At 43.7% G+C, this 18,517-nt stretch overlaps 1 protein-coding gene across 4 annotated transcripts; it reads left to right on the plus strand.

Moving 5' to 3' along the window:
- The first annotated feature begins 185 nt into the window (after positions 1-185).
- Positions 186-13,405, plus strand: SCML1 (Scm polycomb group protein like 1). Of its 4 annotated transcripts, none has more exons than XM_032840727.1 (8): positions 186-219; positions 3,973-4,121; positions 5,389-5,469; positions 5,955-6,032; positions 8,954-9,058; positions 9,461-10,001; positions 10,150-10,304; positions 11,747-13,405. In XM_032840727.1, the coding sequence occupies exons 2-8, from the start codon at positions 4,092-4,094 to the stop codon at positions 11,879-11,881; spliced, it is 1,125 nt and encodes a 374-aa protein (XP_032696618.1). In that variant the 5' UTR covers positions 186-219; positions 3,973-4,091; the 3' UTR covers positions 11,882-13,405. The 4 variants fall into 4 exon arrangements, with proteins under 4 accessions (XP_032696618.1, XP_032696619.1, XP_032696616.1 ...); XM_032840728.1 differs by lacking the exon at positions 186-219 and adding an exon at positions 340-544; XM_032840725.1 differs by lacking the exon at positions 186-219 and having other exon boundaries at positions 3,545-4,121.
- The last annotated feature ends 5,112 nt before the right edge of the window (positions 13,406-18,517 follow it).

Genomic DNA, 18,517 nt, shown 5'->3' on the forward strand with positions numbered 1-18,517 from the left:
AGCGTGCCGCGTGCTCCCGGATGCGCGCGTATTCCGGAGCTTCCGGGGTCCTCGAGGCAAGCGCCTCATATGGTCCGGCTCGACTTCCGGTGGGAGGACGGTTCGTGAAGCTGTCGAAGTTAACGGTCTTAGGCCGTTGATACTCCGGAAAGCTGGCTGACATTATTCGGGCCCTGGGCCCTTCGGCGGGCAGTGTGGCGGGTTCTGATGACAGAACAGGTCTGTTCAGTGGCACTTTTTCCTCCCTTGAGCTTTCTTGCCCCTCGGTTGTGCGCGAAAAGCCGCTGAGGTACGGTTTGGTTTGACGGTTGGGAAGCTCCCGGGCGGAGCGCGGCGGGGGGGGGTGCTGACAGGATTTGCCTTGAGGGAAGGAAAAGAACTTGATTTTCGGGATCGCGCAGAGGGGGTGGTTCAGGGTGGTTCCCACCTCCTGTCCGGAGAGCAGCGGCTCTGTGCTTTCGAGATTTGGCCGCTTTTTGAGTACTTTGTGCTGACTTTCTGAGAGAAGTAGTTCGTTTTCCGTCCGTTCGCTGCCTCAGCGAAGGTGTGTTGGGCCGGTGGGGGGGGGGGGACGGAGCGCGGAGCGAGGAACTACCAAGACTCTGAGACTTTATATAGAATATTGAGTTTAAAGAACTGATGAACTCGTGAGTTGATTCGTTGGAACATTTTTTTGAGATTGAAACGTTGATTTTGAGGCTTTGTTGGTAACCTCGTTTGATCAATGACAGTGGTCTTCCTGGTTTATTGTATATAGAATATATGTATATAAACGCCGAGGCAAGAGAAAATAAAGGCATGATTGTTTGATAACTTCGTTAGTGATCGCTTCATTCCCTCCTCTCGCTCTCCCCAAATTAGGACTGCTCATGAGTTTTAAACTATATTAATATTTACAAACAGTGATTTTACGAGCAGCTTTTCTTCATGGCGTTCCATAAAAACAGGGCATGGGCTCGATTCAGGGCTGGGTGCTGGGATACAGTTTGGGCGGCATTATCTTCCATCGGGCAACTTTGTGGTCGCTTAAGTTCGATACGGACAGTAGAGTAGTTTTCGGGTGAAACGCTGTTTCAGCCTTAACATTTTCGGTCCGTTGATGAGATAAGTGAATGCTTTGGAACCTTGGAAGCTGAATCTTCAAATGACTTTTTTGAAAAATGCCTTTGAAATGCCTTTTTAAAAAGCCTTTGAAATGCCTTTAAAAATGCCTTTTAAAAAGCCTTTTAAAAAATCAGATGGCTTCTTGTTCTTATGTTATCAAGAGTTTAGGTTTTCTGTGGTAAAATACAAATGAGCTTCATTTTAAGTAAACTCATTTTGCGGGATTTGAGCTTAATGAGTTATTTTAATTAGTTTTGCATAATCCAGTCATGATTGGGCTCTAAGAAATTGTTGCAGAAACTTTTATGAAAAGAAGGGAAAGGAACTAAAATTGATGCTATGCTTGCTGTGAACCAGACATGATACTCAGTGCTTAACTGTATCATTTGGTCTTACACAGCTCTGTGAAGTAGATATTATTCCAACTTCAGGAGTTTAGAAATTGAGGCACAGAGAGGTTAAATACCTGCTTGAAGCAAAACAGCAAATTTTGCAATTTGGATATGGATTAAAGTATTTTTAAAGTCCAGTTCTTTGCATTATGTCCTGGTGTTTAAAATTTGTTTACCAGAAATGGTTGCTATATATGCAGTATACAGGTGCAATGTGAATGAAAATTACATGTTTTGACCCTGAGTATTTATTGTCCGTGTGCTCCATGACAAATAGTTCTGTTGGGAGGATGCTATGAATACCCAAATAATGAAATAACAGTTGCGAACAGTGGGTGCCTTTGCTATGCCGGTCGTGATGGTGAGCACTTGACGTGTATTAATTCATTTAATCCTCTTAACTCCATGTGAGGTCCGTACTATTATCGCCATTTTACAGATTTAAAAAAGAAAAAAAAAAGCACAGGGAAGTCACGTAACTGATAAGTGGAGGAGCTGGGATCTAAAACCGAGGTATTCTGGCCCTAAGCCTAAGGTCTTTAGGCTGTTTGATGTTTCCTTTTCTGTAACGATGACCTCAAAAGCATTACTGTGTGAGTGTTCTGGTACTTTGGGGAAAGCAGTGTCACTTTCGGATGGGATGACTTAGCACCTTTTGCTTTGTGGAGATGGAACTTGAGTTGAGCTTTGACGTTGAATAGGTTCTCCTAGGTGGAGAACCAGCAGGGTATTGTGGGTAGAGGTCATGACAGGAGTGAGAGGTTCAAAGAGTGCAACATTGGTGATTTATAAATGTGCCACAGAGGTAGAAATATCTGGAGTCTAGTCGTGGATTCAGTGACTGCTGCATCTATGTCTAACTACAGCCAAGTTTGGGCTGCAGTGTAATTATCCAGTAGAGAATTGTCTGATTTTAAGAGTCTATAACGGTGGTGGCAAACTTTGTCTATAAAAGGCCAGAAAGTAAATATTTTAGGCTAAGAACAAGGGGACAAGTGGTAAAAGGTGATCTCACTTGAGGGTGTGGAGACTTCTGACTGTGTAAGGACCATGTAGGCTATTGTAGGAGTTCGGGTTTTATTTTTGATAATGTTAGAGAAGGGATTCCAGGTGGTTTTAATAATGAGTAAGTAAAGCCCATTGATTCTGGAGCCAAACTGCACCAGTTACTAGCTATGAGACCTGGATAAATTATTTAAACTTGCTTAGCCTCAATTTTCTCTTAAGAAAAATGGGGATAAAATAACAGAGCCTGCCCCACAAGGTTGTCAGGAATACTAATGAGTTAACAATTGCTTAGAACCTTGCCTGGCACAGGGTCGGCTATAAAATCTGTTTGGTATTACTATCTGTACCTTGTGGTATATTCTAAATTTTCTATAGTAAAACATATGTAATGAAAAATTACACATATAAAATATCAAACAAAATTGTTAGAAATACAATGAGATTATAGGAAATACTATCCGAGTTGGGAAATTTGAATTCAATATTCTTACTCCTTGAGAGTTCAAGTAGAGGTGCGAGACTGCTCCACAGTGTTCTTTGTCAGATATCTGTTAACTGGGGGCTGCTTACGTAGATCATGGCCCATCTGCAAGATAGAAAACGAGAAACTTGTTAGAGTGACTACAGTATATCTAAAGGTATTGGTTTGGGAAGACTTATCCCACCATTGATTATTTTTGCCTGTTTTTGAGCTTTAGATCAATGGAATCATATAGTATGTTCTCTTTTGTGTCTGACTTTTACTCACGTTTATGGTTGTGAGATTCTCCTCATGTGTAGCAAGAGTTGGTTCGTTCTCATTGCTCTGTAGGCTTCCTTTGTATGAAAACACAACAGTTTCATTATTTATTATTAGTCTTATAATCAGAGTAAAACAAATGGTTTAAAAGACAAAAATTGAAGTTATACCTGAAATTGGAGGTTTTGGGGTTTTTTTTTTTTTTTGAGAGAGCATAAGTGGGTGGGGAGAGAAAGAAAGAGAATTTTTTTTTAAATTTTAAAGATTTAGTTATGTGAGGGAGAGAGACAGCACTAGCGGGGGGAGGGGCAATGGGCGAGAAGCCCAAGCAGACACAGGACTCAAGTCTCACAAAGCTGAGATCATGACCTGAACTGAAACCAAGGGTCCAACACTCAATTGAGTGAGCCACCCAAGTGCCTCTCAGCGCCTTGCGAAAAGCAGTTAGGAATTGTGCTCTCTTGTTCATTTTTTCCAGCATTTACTCTGTAGCCTTTCAGTAGTATTTACTTCACAATTTAGATTTTGTGCGTGATCTTGATCCTTATATCTAGGTGTGACAACATAGCTCTTCAGTTTTTAAAGGTTTATTCTAAGTCACTACTGGAAGAGTTACTCTAAAATTCAGCCAGGACTCCGGTTCAGTTTGAGTTGGCATTTGGAGAACATATCCCTATTAAGTTGATGATGGTAATGTGTGAAGTAACTTTTTTATGTCTTGCTTTTTAGGAGTAGGTGGTTTAGCAGCCCTGGGTGACCAGGGAATTTCACAAATAAACCCACCAGCAAGTTTAAATACAAGTAGGGCCCACTCGGAGGAGGTGGAGTGCTGCTGTTGCTCAAAAAAGATGTCTAGCGGCTCCAGTGAAGCTGATGTGGTTTGTATTTCAAATAAATCTGTCTTTGTTCTTTTCACTGTGCTCTATTTCTTTTCTAAATGGAATTTAATTTCATTGAGTGGAATTCAGAAATAACAACTTCATGAGCTTTGATAGTGATCTATAAAGCTGTGACAAACATTCACATACAAATTTTTTGTGAACTAGCATTTCTATCGGGTAAATACTCAGGAGCTGCACTGCTAGCTCATAGGGTTAATTTAAGTAACTTGATGAAAATCTTGCCAAACAGTGCTGTTTGTTTGTTTGATTGTGTTTGATTGTGCTGTTGTACAATTCTGTCACATTCTGCTGTTTCTTGATTCCTGAAGGTAAGTAAAAATATAGATTATTAAATTATATATAATTTGTCTTAACAGAAAAAGCATTTCTTTACTTAAATAAGGATGTGGGTATTAATGCCACCTAAGTGCTGTGGGCAATTCTCTTAACTTCTGTCAGCCCCAGTATCTTTTCATTTTTGGACATAATGTTAACTGCCTACTGAGAATTGCTTTCTGACATAAGTATGTGAAAGAAGTTTGAAAAGCATAAGGCACTGTACATGTTGGTGTTCACCAACATGTATAGTGTTGGCATATACCAATATACATGGTATATTTTTATAAGAACTAATCTATAGCCCTTTCCATATTGTTTTGGTTATGCTTTTTGAAACAAAGACTACATAGCTTCTGTCTTTATTTTAACATTATTCCTATAGTTTATAATTCATTCTTAGAATACTGTATTTAAATGAAATCTAATGCTTATTTGTTGTATATTCATTTATTTATAAACTGTTCTATTAAAAAAAAAGTTTTAAGGTGATTAATTTATCAAGAAAAGTAGGTGCTTAAGTGTTTCTTCTTTTGCCCACAGAGTGGCACTGTTGGATTATCTAAAAATCAAAAGCCATGTAACCTGCTTCCTTGTTCATGGTTAAAAATACTTAGGTTTGCAGCAGTTCTGGTGCCAGGTTCCTAGACTAGTCTTTCGACCCTGAGTTACACAAGAGGTTAAGCCCAATAGAAAATGATATCTTAAATGTAAATGGTATCTTCAATGATACCTTAAGTTCAGATAATGAGAAAACAGTTTTGCAAGTACATCTTTTCATGTAGTCATAGTATTTACAGTGGACAAAGGTCCTTTGATATTCACCAATAGCTTTTGGAGCATCTTAAAAGTGAAATTGAAGTCCTCAGTGTTTCTTTCAGTTCTATCTTTCATCTTTCCTTTTAATTTGTTAATACATCTTCCTTAGATAAGAACACGAATACCTGCTTATGATGATGATAACACTGTTCTTTATGCATATGAACCAAACACTGCATATGTCAATAATGTAAGTAATGTTAATTGCCACTTGTCAGATACATTAACACTTAACCATTTTAAAGAAAAATGTTTAAATTCTTCATATACTGTGGAGTTCCTCTAAACTCAAACCCAAAGAATATTGGTCTCTCCTGAACTTGTTTGCTTCCTTTCATTAGATAGTAACCATATAACCATTTTACTTCCCTTTTCCTTAGGTAGTAGGAAGTTCAGAGCAGTTTATACTCATTTTCAGTACAAAACTTTAAACCTAGGTCCTTCTGATATAATAAATTCTTATTTCCTCTCTCAATTAGCAGTTGTCATTTCCATTTTCGTATTAACGTGAGCTTTTATTTTGTTTCTGCTTGAGATTAAGACTTCTGGATCCTTTTGAAAAGTTGGTGACAAAAACAATTTAAGTAAATAAATGTAAAGTGTCTTTTTCCTTCTGGTGTTGAATTTGGCTCTTATAAAAGTAAAGCATTAACTACTTAACTTTTAAAATATTAGCAGGAAACTGTGATGTCTGACACATCCTACAATGAAGAACAACAAAAAACTGTTGTGGATGTCCTCAATCATTGTCAGGTACAAAATTCTGTTTCTCAAATGTAGTTTACTGAAATACTAAGTTAAAATTCCCTTTATCATGTAAAAGTGTACAATTAATTGAAATTTTGCTATATCAAATTACCTAAGATTATCCCCTCATTGTAATAATTTTTAATAATTTCTAGTTAGAATAGCACCTCCAGGTGAAAATTTTGAAATACCAATATGTACGTTTTATAGCTTTGTTTTAAAAGCCATTAACTGAAGAAATGTATGTTATATTATTTGATATTGATTAATTTTCCCTACAAAATCTTTGAAAGAAATTGATATAGAAAAAAATTAGTATGTGTCTAAATACATTGTTGAGATTTCTCAATTGAAAAAATGGCAGCATACTGTTGTTTTTTAAAGAGTATATCTTACTTAGTTTTGAGGGGATTTTGTAAAAGTTAGCATGCTGGTAGAGATTGATGGGGGTAATTATCAAGGATTTTGTGAGCTGCATCCTCTAGAGGTAATGGAAGCTTATTTTTTAAAAAGTAGTTGTTAACATACAAAGTTTGTTGGATTAAGATGAGCTACCCTGCCTAAGTAAAGCGTGTTTAGTGAGTCTTTATCACTGTTACTGAGAACAGAAGTGGACTGCTTCAAAGGAACATAGCAGGTCTTTGGGGAAGGAGGTACGGAGGGTGGGCGGTGAAAGGGGGGGGTTCTGATTTCCAGCGGGGCCATTCCCGGCCTGCCTCATGTAAGCACCCACGACCCCCCGGGCTGCCACTGCTCTGCCAGGGCCTTCTTTCTGAGCGACGGTGCAAGATGTGGTGAGCTAGAACGTGGAGGAGGAGAAGTGCCCAGTGTCCCGTCACAGCCCCGAAATGGACCATCGGGGATCCTCCCGGTTTCTCCCAGTGTGCGAGCTCTCTCCTTTCTTCAACCCCTTCCCTTACCGGGCTAGACCAGTCGCTGCACACTTCCACCTTTTCTTCTTCTGTCCTTGCCCAGTGTCCTCTTTAGGAAGATTCCAGCCCTGTGCAGGCTGGGAAGCAGAGGGGGCGCCTGCCGGGATCCCTCCACTGTCCCGCGGCCCTTCGCCACACTCTGGTCAGCTCCCTCTCCGTCCCCCACAAGCTCCGGAGGGCCCGGCCCTCGCTTCTTATTTCAGGGAGGCCAAGGTGGGTTGGAGCGTGAGGCCCAAATCCCTCTGAGTCGCAATTCCTCTCCCCACAGCCAGCCACTAGGCTGGGATCTGTCCTTCGGGCATCTCCCTCTATAAGGCTAAGGCGGTGCTGTTTTCTGCCTCTGAGCCTCTTTCCCTGTGCCGGGACGCTTCCCTTCGCCAGTGGCCACGTCCTGGCCCTTCGGCTTCCGTCTCCGTCACTCTCCGCATCCCCTCCCACAGCTTCACCTCCACTTGGGGCCTCCCATCCCTCTTTCTGTCATGCCTTCTCTCTCCTTGCCTTAAAACACCCAGCTCTTTGAACGTCATTCATCTTCACTGTCTACACATCTGACTTCTGTGTTCTCTCTGGGTATTTTGAATCTACTGTTCCTTCTGCCCTCTCTGCCCTTCCATGCATCTTTACCTGGTGAACACCGTCTTGTCTTTTAGTCCTCAACGGGGACATCTCCTCTGACAACACTGCCACGACTGCCAGCCTGGGTCAGGTCTTCCTGTTCTGTGCACACGTGGCCTCCCATTCTTACCTGTGTCGTAGCCATCAGAGTCACAACAATAATGACTATTGATGGGTGGTTGAGCACTACTGGGCGGGTTGTCATGTAGTATTGTTAGGATGGGAGTACTAACATCACACCACAGCGCCTCACTTTGTCCTTGAGAGAACTCTGAGATTCTCATCTGGATTCTATACATGAGGAAATTAAGGCACAGAGAAGTTAAGTGACTCGCCCAAGGTCACACAGCTGATAAGCGGCAGAACGCTAGTCTTTGCACCCAGGTGTGTTCCCCTAAAGCCTGCACGGTTCACCTCAGTGCTGTTGGTCAGTGGGTCACTTGATCATGCACCAGAACCACCTGGAGGGCTCGTGAAAGCAGATCGCTAGCCCTGCTCTCAGAGTTCCCGATTTAGCAAGCGTGGTGTGGGTGATGGGGCATTTCCGACAAGCCAGTAGGAGACATTGATGCTACTGGTCCAGGACCACACTTTGAAAACCACTGCTTTAGGCTGCCCATCACTTTATTGAAATCCTCTCTCCCCAACTCACCTGGCCGTTCCTTAGGGCAGGCTCTCGTGTTCCTGTTTTCCTTTCTGTCCACAGTCCCAGCGCCTAGCAAAGCAGTTCCAAGAGGTAGTAAGTAGGCCCTCAGTAAGTGTTTGAGTGAATGAATAAGGAAATGGTCCTGGCCTCCTGTTTAAGTGTATATTTGGCCTGAATAAAATTTCTGTGTATTTGAAAAATTCTCAGGTTTTTTTAGTCACATACCTGGTTGGCCAATAGGGAACATATACTGGAAGGTTTTATAAGGTTAATTGTTAATTACCTTATCTTTGAAATACTTTGAAGCCAAAAGTCACGTCTGTTATATTTGGCTCACTGTTCTTTCCAGCACAGAATGCTCACTGCCTCTGAATTCTCACCATGGTTATATGGAAAGAGGCTCTTTGGCCTTTTTAGCAGATTTGAAGCTTTCTTTCCTAAAATAGCCCCTTCCTTGATATAAAACGACTCCATCATAAGTATGGTGGCTTATAAGAATGGTGGTACATTTACTTTCCAGTATTAAAGCTTTTTAAAATGCCCGCATGGCCTGGAGTTGTTGAGTAGGAGGTTGGGCTCCTTATCTCCATCAGCTCCGCTCTGTGTCACCAAAACCAGGCATCTGGTTCTGACAGCTTGAGAACTTTTCTTTGTTTCTAGCAGTCAAAATTTGGCTTATTGGTATTCTTATGTTATTTTAGAATAGAAACTATTAATAGCTTATATTATAATAGGTCATCTATGATGCTATTCAAAACCTGGATAAGAAATTTGATGTCATTCATGGAAAAGTTTCAAAAATCCACCGTTTTCGTGTGAAATCACTGTGGCAGAATCGCGTGAGTGTTAACAAAAATATTTTCACAACTGCAATACACCTCTTGCTTCTAAAGATGCCATTGAGTTAGAAATGAGAGAGAACTATTAACTATGAGATGAGCAAGGCCAAATTGATTCTTGCTGTAGCAGCAGATGGGAGACTGAAACTTGTTGGGAAAATGCTTAAGTTTAGGTTTGAGAAGTGTATGACAATGAATAGTTTTACGTTTATAAACACAACGTATAAAATTCAGTTAAAATGTAGGGTTGAAGAGGAACAAAAATCATATAATCGAAATAGAGCATATATATTTAGTAATATAAAGCAGTGTTTCCTGAAAAAAAAATTTATATTTACTACTTATTTTATTTCCTTTTTTACTCACTGACAGTTAGTTTATGCTGGGTTTGTGTCATTTCAGAAGCCACTTGGATATGCTTATAAAAATTATAATTACCTGCTTTCCAGAAAGATCAGATTGCAGAAATTGAGGAAGAAGGAACCTCCTTCTTCATTCTCTTACCCTGAAAGTTATAGCCCAACTATGCCGGTGGAAAGGCCCCCAGATGATTCCCAGAGCAATCCTATAGGATCACCCTACCGTTCAGAGGAGGGGTCCCCAGAACGGGATCCAGAGTCATTCCTCCCTGAGCAGGAGCCGAATCTGAGCCAGAGTCCAACACTTCCCTCCATGTATTCTTCACATTCATACCAGCCATATTTCACACCTGATGATCCGATTCAGGGCTCCTCTACCATCGTGCCCTACTGTCCCAGCCCAGGGCCCAATACCAGCCACATGTTCTCACCTACTCGAGCTTGTACAGTAGCACCCGGATCCATTCTGGGTCAAGGTGAGCCCAGTCCGACGCATAACCCTGAGATGATGACTTATCCAGCTCTAATGGAAAATAAGTGCCTCGGCCATACTGCCTCATCTCTTTGTATCCCGCCCAACTTTGGTGAGTGTGAAATGACACATGACAAGTAGCACTATTTGATCTATAATCCTCAACGTCCTTGATGCAAGGGCATTTCTCCCTACCTAACATCTCTTCTTTTGGGATAATGATCAGGTCAAGTTTGATTTGTCTTTTTCCCCCATTGAAGCTACAAGTTCACCAATTGGAACTGACCCAGGTATCCTAAAACAAAGCTTCTCGGATGACCCTTCAACCTGGTCTGTGGAGGAAGTGATCCAGTTTCTGAAACAAACAGATCCTCAGACATTCACATTCGCCATCGCTGACCTTTTCAGGCAACATGTAACGTATATTTTGATTTGGTTTTCCTGCCATAATGCTTCTTTCTTTCTTTCTTTCTTTCTTTCTTTCTTTCTTTCTTTCTTTCTTTCTTTCTTTCAGTAAGCTCTACACCCAGTGGGAGGCTTGAACTCACAACCCCAAGGTCAAGAGTCGCATGCTATAGGACTGAGCCAGCCAGGCACCCGTGCCATAATGCTTTTGAATGACCTCTGTCTAGGCCCTTCAGTTGGGTACTGATTAGTGTGGATGGTGGGGGAACCCTAGCAACTGATTTTCCATATGTGAGAAAGGTTACTTGGTCCAAAGTTAGCTCCTTAAATGGTAGAGGCTGGATTTAAATAGGAACAGTGTGACAGGGTGTCCTCTTTGTTATGATTCCCAATGAAGCCAGCAACTGATCCCGTTTGGCTCAGTTCTATTAACCTTATATGGTTGTTGATGGTTTGGGATGCTGATAGCCTCATGCCATTTACAAAGTAACATCATGGGTTACATTTTTTATAAGTTCTAATTTTTATTGTACTTAGTAGGAAAAGTACAGAAAGTGCCTGAGAAAGGCAGCACTGTAAGGGGTTTCAGGTCTTTTCAGACAGTACAGTTTTATTTTTAGACCAGAACTTGTAAAAACCAAGTAATATGTTTCAGCAACATCAGTCAGTCTATTAGTGAAGAACTTGAGGAGGATGCCTTGTGACTATGAAGTCATGTTTTTGTAGTGTTTCCTGATGAATAAAATTAGTAGCCATACCCTCTTTGATATGGCAAGAAAATAGTTTTTAAGCATCTAATCAACTTCAGACAGCTAACTGATTAGCTTTCAACATCAAGACAGCACTCTATAGCATGTGTATAGTTCGTATGGATGCTAACACCCTCGTATTCCAAGCTGTTCTAAGATAACTAATGGCCATCTGAAATCCATTTCTACCATTCACAGTTTTTACTCTGTCATAGATATGCAGTATTTTATTCAGCACAATATTTAAAGGTAGGTAGTTTGATGCTTAGGACATTTTTAAGATTTTAGGTTAGGGGCGCCTGGGTGGCTCAGTTGGTTAAGTGTCTTCCTTCGGCTCAAGTCATGATCCTAGGGTCCTGGGATCAAGCCTTGTGTCTGGCTCCCCTTCTTGCTCTCCCTCTGCCCCCCCCTTACTTTGTGCTTACCCTCTCTCTCTCAAATAAATAATATACATTTTTAAAAAGATAATAGGTTAAATTTTCTTCCTAAAATTCAAGGTAAATTTATAAATGATCAAACCATGCTTCATTGTACAAATTATATTTTTAATAGTTTCCATCAAGCAGGTGTATACTCAGAGAATATACATCTGGAAGGAGCTGCTCTATTATTGGTATCACATGTTCATATAATATGAAGAAAGGACCATTCTGATAAAATATGAACCTATCAACTAATCACTGTCCTTTCCTTCTGTCTGTAGGACATTGACGGAAAGGCTCTGCTACTACTAAAGAGTGACATGATGATTAAGTACATGGGGCTGAAGCTGGGGACAGCCCTGAAGTTGTGCCACTACATCGATAGGCTTAAAGAAGAAAAATTCTTTGTCAACTGAAAACATGTTTGTGTCAATTTAGCTCGATCTTCATTCAGGGGAGACCAGTGCCATCTTGGTGTAAAATCATTTTTCTGCCCTTAGAAGTTTTTGTTGTGTAGAAGGTTCTTCTAAAAACTATGTTCTGTCCAGAATTGCAGAACTCCATTATAGTCTGGTCTACTCTTTCAGAAGCCATCTAACATGTGAGCATTGGCGGTTTGTTAGATTGGGAGTTTTTTCGTTATATCTTTTTATTATTTTTATTGCATAGTTTACAATTGTACTTCACACAGGAAACAGAAACACCTCTAATTTCTGTTCATCTTTATCTAAGGAACCAAAACAGCTGAATCCCAAAGAGAAAATATCAGGGCCTGAAAAGTTCTCTAGTAAATCCATGGATTTTCCTTAGAAGAAAACTTAAAAGATGCAACTATAGATAGCATCTTTCTAAAATCTTTTATGTTTGTTACTGCAAGCTTCTGTTCATGTTCTACCAGCTTCCCAAAAGGGAAAGCCATATAAAGTATTTTCCTTTCTATTATTATTTCTATATATGTTGTATTTGTTTCTATTTAAAGAAAAAAAGGCAACCTTATAAGCTTTCTTAAAGTATTTTTACCAATTTTTAGATAAATTGTTAGAACGGTCATTTTATGCAAGAGATACTTAGTTTACAACTTAACATATTTTACCTAAGCTTGGACATTTCACTAGGCACTCATTGCTCCCATCTCTCTATAAAGATGCCTATGTCCAAATTTTTGAAAGATACGTTTTTATTGTCTGTGTTCATAATGATACTGTTTCATATTTATATTTTATTCTATATCTGAAGTATACACACAAGTAAGTCTTCTTTTTGAATTTAAGGATAGCACTTTGCACTTCACAGAGGTAAAGATGAACTATATCCAGTGAGATGTTTTTATTCTGTTAAAAATATTCACATCATCTGCCATCACTAGTACCTCTCAGCTGACTCTTCAGGGTTTCCATACAGGGAAGCTCTCTGTCCTGTGCAATGTTTCTAGTTCATTTGCTTTCTGAGCCATTTATCCTACTAAACTTTGAAAAATACATTAGCTCTAATTTGTCATTTTGGACTTTATTTTAAGAATTAGAAAATTAGAACATTCAAGTGAAACCTGTTCATTGTTTTATTTATTACCTTGTTATATTATATAACATTTGATATAATATTTATAAGCTGTGAGAATTGGTGCTAAGTGTATTAGCCATTTGTTACAAATGCCAATAAAATGTTCACCAGGGGCAAAAATACACATCTTACTTTTCAAAAACCAAGTGTGCTTTATAAACAAATGCAATTCTTTACTGGGCATATGTGACTTAAAAGGTGCTTTTATTTATGTTACTCATTTATGTTGTTTCTTGTAAGACAAGATTCTATTTTAAACTTGATCTTCTCTCAAATTGTGTGAAGATGCTGTGCCCAGCTGAACAGTCCTCAGGTGTTTGTATGAATACTATGTTTTACAGTTTCAGATTTTAAAATATAATAAAGTTTTAAAACCACAATAATGTCAAGGCCTCAGATTTGATTTTGTTTGCTTTCACTACATGACATTAATGTACGAATTTATTAGAGTTGATAAAGAAATGCTATACCAAGCTTGTGGTTGTCTGCGTTGAGTGTTAACACTTGCCCTCATTCTACAGATAAGCAGATCACTAGCAGCGAAGGGCTGATGTCCTGCAGGACCTTAAATGAGCCCCCAGGGGAGCAGCACGAAGTTCCATCCATGAGCTGTGTCTGTGCTCAGCACTTGCCGCTCGCCGTGGTACTGAGGATGCGAGTGCACTAGAAGAGGCCAGGGCCCCCACAAATCTCGTCCCCGTCCCCGAGCTCCTGCGTCTGCCTGCGGTTCTGGCTGCTCTTCTGTCACCGGGGGGCCAGGAGCCACACTGCCTTTCCGCCTTCAGCTCTCCCAGCTGACAGGGTGCAAAAGCCTTAGAGGCTCAGGACGGGGGCTGCGTCGCCTTCGGCACCTGACTCCTTGCCCCTCTCGGCTATGCCAGGAGCTTCTGCTCCACGCCTTCAAGCCCACAAACTCCTCCCGCTGCAGCAGCACGTCTGCCGGTTGACACGGTCCCCACCGAGCCTCCAGGGCTGATGCTGTAGTGGCGGGAACGGGGTGTCACTGTGCTTGTCTGGGACTTGGGTGATTCAGACCCGCTTGCTCTCGGCCATCCGGCTTGTCAACTTGTAGCCCAGGGACGGTCTAACGCGTTAGGCTCTCGGGAACTCTCCGGGCTTTTAAAATGATCTTTCCTCTGGTTCTGCCTCTCAGGCCATCCTTCCCACACCAGCGGGCGGAATTCTGCAAGCTGACCGCGGCAGCCCTCTGGGCGCATGGAGCGTTTGCTTTCGTCTTTGCGTGATTTCTGATCGTTGCGGCGGCTCCCGAGTGTGTGTCCAGGGTGGGACTTCCCAGACTTAAACCCAGGCCCCCACTGTAGGCATGAAAAACCCAGGCCCTTCTGTAATGCGACTAGAAAAGAACTGAACCTCATGATGAGGAACGATGTAGTTGGGAGGAAAAGCCCCGCTTTCCGAGCTACGAAGGGATCGCGTTCACAGCCGGCTGAGTGCGTGAAGTACGTGTGAACTTCCGGGGCTGCTGCTTCGCTGAGATGCTGGGACTCGCTTGTATTTCGCAGTCCTCTGAGGCTGATCCGGGGAACGAGGGAGGGAGCCAGGGAGGGCTCTCGGGCACGGGGGACGTGCAGCCCGGGGCCTACGTTCAGAGTGCGTGGCAGACGGGTTCCGTCCTCGACCTCCCGACGTTTCCCGTTTTGTCCTGAAGGTTGATGAAACTGAACCTCGAAAGCAGCTCTCCACGGAGGGTCCTCAGCCCGAGCGTCCCCACTCTCCTTACTCTTCTAGAAGCAGCTTCGGACATGCGGGACCACCTGCTTCGGCTCCAGGGGCGCTGGCAACCCGGGGGGCGAGCCATAAGGAGTAAGAGACCTACTCCTCGCCTCAAGCTGCTTCCACCACACGTTGGTGACCCAGCGTTCGTGGAAAGGAGCCTCAGGAAACTCATGATAGCGCACGTGAGCCAGTTCCTGGCGACTGTGAGGGCTCAGTGTCCTAACACTCCAGTGACTGTGTCCTGCTCTTCAGCTAAAGAACCAAAGCACATACCTAAGCTTGTTTGTTCGCAGAACTAACCCCTCAGGGGCAAGGGGCAGGCAAGGCAGGCTACGGTCCTAGGGAGCCCCACCCCACCTTTGGCCTCACTGTTGCACTTGCCTTTGGTGGGCCTGTGGTGCTCAAGTTCACCGATGTCAGGGGCTGGGGTCTGTAGACTCCGTAAGGCACAGCAGTCAGTCCAGTGAGAGAGGGAATATATTACACCTTTTTTATGTTTAGAGAAGGTGAGAGAAATGAAGCTCCTTCACGTTGAACGTACGGACTGACCAACATGCAGTGTTTTGGAGCGCTAGCTGGTGTTGACACGCCCCACACCCCCGGCCTTGCTGAGTTCTCCCCTTTGTGGCCTGGAGGCCGCATTTCCCAGGCCCCCTTGCCAGCAGTGGGAGTTAGAGTCCCCCACAAGGGAGAAGGCAGACAGTAAACAGAAGCAGTTTTCCTCTGGTGGCTGCTCAGGACAGGCCTTTGGCACAGCAGAAGGCAGATGTGCATTTGGCCAGTGGCCACCAGATGTCATCTGGAGACCTCTCCATGTCAGGCACACAGGTGGCTGAAACCACGGGGGGTGCTTCCTGGCAACCCTTGCACGCCTGGATCTCTGGGAGCCACATCCATTGTCCTGGCCCCCTGCCCTCCAGTGACTGCAGAAGCTTCTGGTTCTGTACCCCACCACTTCCGTTCTGAAGACGTAGGACGTTGCATATGCCCTCTCAAACCCGGACTTGTCTACCTCCTTCAGCGGGTTGCCCCAGAGAAGCTGCCCACTGTTGGGAGGGAGGAGTAGAAGTTCCACAGTGAAGGGCCTTATGTAATCAGATCTGAGCCTCCTTTGGCTATAAGACCCGCTGTCATTTAATGGACCAAATGGGTGAGAAGAAGGTGGCCTATTCAATCAGATGCCATGGGCATCCCTGTCACTAATTCCATAGATGTTAGGAGGTGGGGAGAAGTGAGTGGGTTAAGGCATACAATTTTAGCTCTCAAAAGCTGAACAGATTATTTGAAAAGGATAAAGCAAAGAAGCAGAGAACTCAAGACTGATCACGTGAGCCCAGTGCCCAGCATGAAAGGGCAGCCCTGGTCTGAGCTCAGTAACAACCACAGCACAGATGAAAACGGAGCAACCTAATCAGATCTGCCGGAAATTCGCAATTTTCGAGACTCTGAAATGTGAAAGTGTAGCCAACAGCATAAGCAGAAGCTCTTGCCACGAGCGTCTATTTTGTCTTTAGGCATCAGCTGATGCCAGACAGAAGCCGTCACATTTAGCAGGTCATTTAACAATTTCCTTGCACCCACCAAAGAAAAGAAAGAGGAAGTTGCCACGATCGTAGATTAACACAGTCTTAGACACATGCATGGATCCTGTTTAGATCCGGCCTAAGAGAAGCCAACAGTAAAAAGGCGTGTATGAGTCAGTCCGGGAAAGGCAGGTGCCCAGTGGATATTAGATGAGTGTAAAGAGTTATTCCTTTAGGACAATGTGGTCACAGCAGACTGATGGTGACCAGAAATGTCTGTGCCCAAGAAGACCCAAAATTGGATCTTTGATAAATAGCCAGCAGTCTCAACCATATATCGTGATCCTAATGGCAAAACCTAAGACACTCAAGACCTCCTTGGTCTTGGTCTTCCTGGATCCTCCCCTCCCCGCATTCCACTCACACACCTGGCTCCTCTGACTTCTCCGTAGCCCTTACACGTGGGGTTGGTTATATTATCGTTCCTAGTCCTTGCCTCCACCTTTCCCTGTAAGAGGATCTTGCGTTGCCTCCATTGGCATGGGCTTACGGTTCCTTCTTACAGGCAAAACCTACTGTCTGTGCCCCTGTTGGCCCTGAACCTTGCTCTGGCTGAAACGTAAGTGGCCCAAAGGCACATCAAGCCCCAGCAGAAGCTCTCCGGTGGCTTCTTGGTCATCTGTCTCTCTCATTCCCCTCTGCTGCAAGCCCAGCGTGTGCCATCCAGGGTCTGCGTCTTCAGACCAGCTTCTGGAGCAAGAAGGCCTGTGGGGTGGGGCCAGGCCATCCCGTGCCTCCTGCAGAGAGTGTCCCTAAGAAGTCAATGTGCGCAGTGTCCTGGGTCTGGGGGACTCAATACCGCAGCTCAAAAATAGGGTGGAATGTAGCTAAGGCCCTTGCTGACATCTTGTTTATTTGTACCCTGGCTGTCTTCCCCACCGGAAGGAGCTCTGCGTAAGGACAGTGAGCCTCACTCACTTGTTTTGCGCGCCAGCAGTGTCTGTCCTGAAGGGCCCCTGACCAAAGTACGGCCCTGCTGTTTGTGGACTGACTCCTCCCCCTGGGGAATCAAGTTTGGCTTGAGTTTTCTTGGCACCAAATTCACCCCGAGCCTTTTCCCCAGGTAGTTAGTACTGTAAACTGCCATTTGGCCTTTATTTCATTTTCCAGTTGGTTTTACATACCTAGTGCCAAGCACTGGAAGCCCAGGGAGAAAGAGTGAGTTACTGGAGAACAGTGTCTCCGAAGAGAGTGAAACACTGAAATTCCCAAGCAGTTATCTAATTTAACACAGCATTTCTCTAGCGGCCCTGAGTCCCTCGTGCTTGCCTTCCTACTAAATATCTGTAAGGAAATGAAAATGAGGAAAACGCACACTGGCCCTGAAAACAAAGATGGGTAGGCTTGCACCTGCTGGGGTTTGGGAAGTATTCCTACTCACTCTAAGTATTCCTTCTCACTCCGTAAGAAAATTCCTGTGACTTCCATTTCCACACATCCTTCATCCCCCGGCCCAGACACGTGCGCATGTCTGGCTTCTGGGCGCGCATTACAACCCAGGGCAGCTGCAGATCTCACCGAGCATGGGCCTTTGAGCTCTATCACGCTCTACCCTTGCTTTTCCCTTCACTTACATCCATTCCCAAACAGCCAGTGCACTGTGTTCAGGAAGGAGGCGGAGGGGAGCGGCACTCTTTGGGGGGGGGGCGGAAGACCCCATAGGCCGAGCACTGCAGGTGGAAGCCAAAACAGGAAGAGCCCTGGCAATTTCTGGTAAATTCTAATGAGTCTTTTAAAAAGTGGAGGTGGGAGGAAGCACCCCCAGAAAGGGGGTAAACGACAAGCAGGCTTCTGGGTGTGCAAGAGTGAAGGTAAGAGGCGAGATCCCTGACCTGAGGCACCTTCCCGCCTATGTGGGAAGAGAGCATGAGAAAGCTCCAGAGACTTGGGTCCCTTAGAAACGTACAACATGTGGCAAAACTCAAGTAGGCAGGAGATGCACCAGATGATGTTTGCCTGCTGGGTGGAGGATGAGCCCCTGCCGGAGGAAGGGTCGCTGTAGCCCAGCCCAGAAGGATGATGGAGGGGTGGGGTGGGGTGGTGAGGAGGGGTGCAGCAGCGGGCTTTTTAGGCCAGGGACAGCGAGCAGGGGTAAACTGCTAGAAGCACACCCATGTCTCTTCTAGGAGATCTGTGGCTCTTTTGAAGACATCATAAATATATCTGGTGAGC

This window comes from Lontra canadensis, unplaced genomic scaffold (genome assembly GCF_010015895.1).
Source record: "Lontra canadensis isolate GAN:19392208 unplaced genomic scaffold, GSC_riverotter_1.0 scaffold116, whole genome shotgun sequence".
Classification (NCBI taxonomy): Eukaryota; Metazoa; Chordata; class Mammalia; order Carnivora; family Mustelidae; genus Lontra; species Lontra canadensis.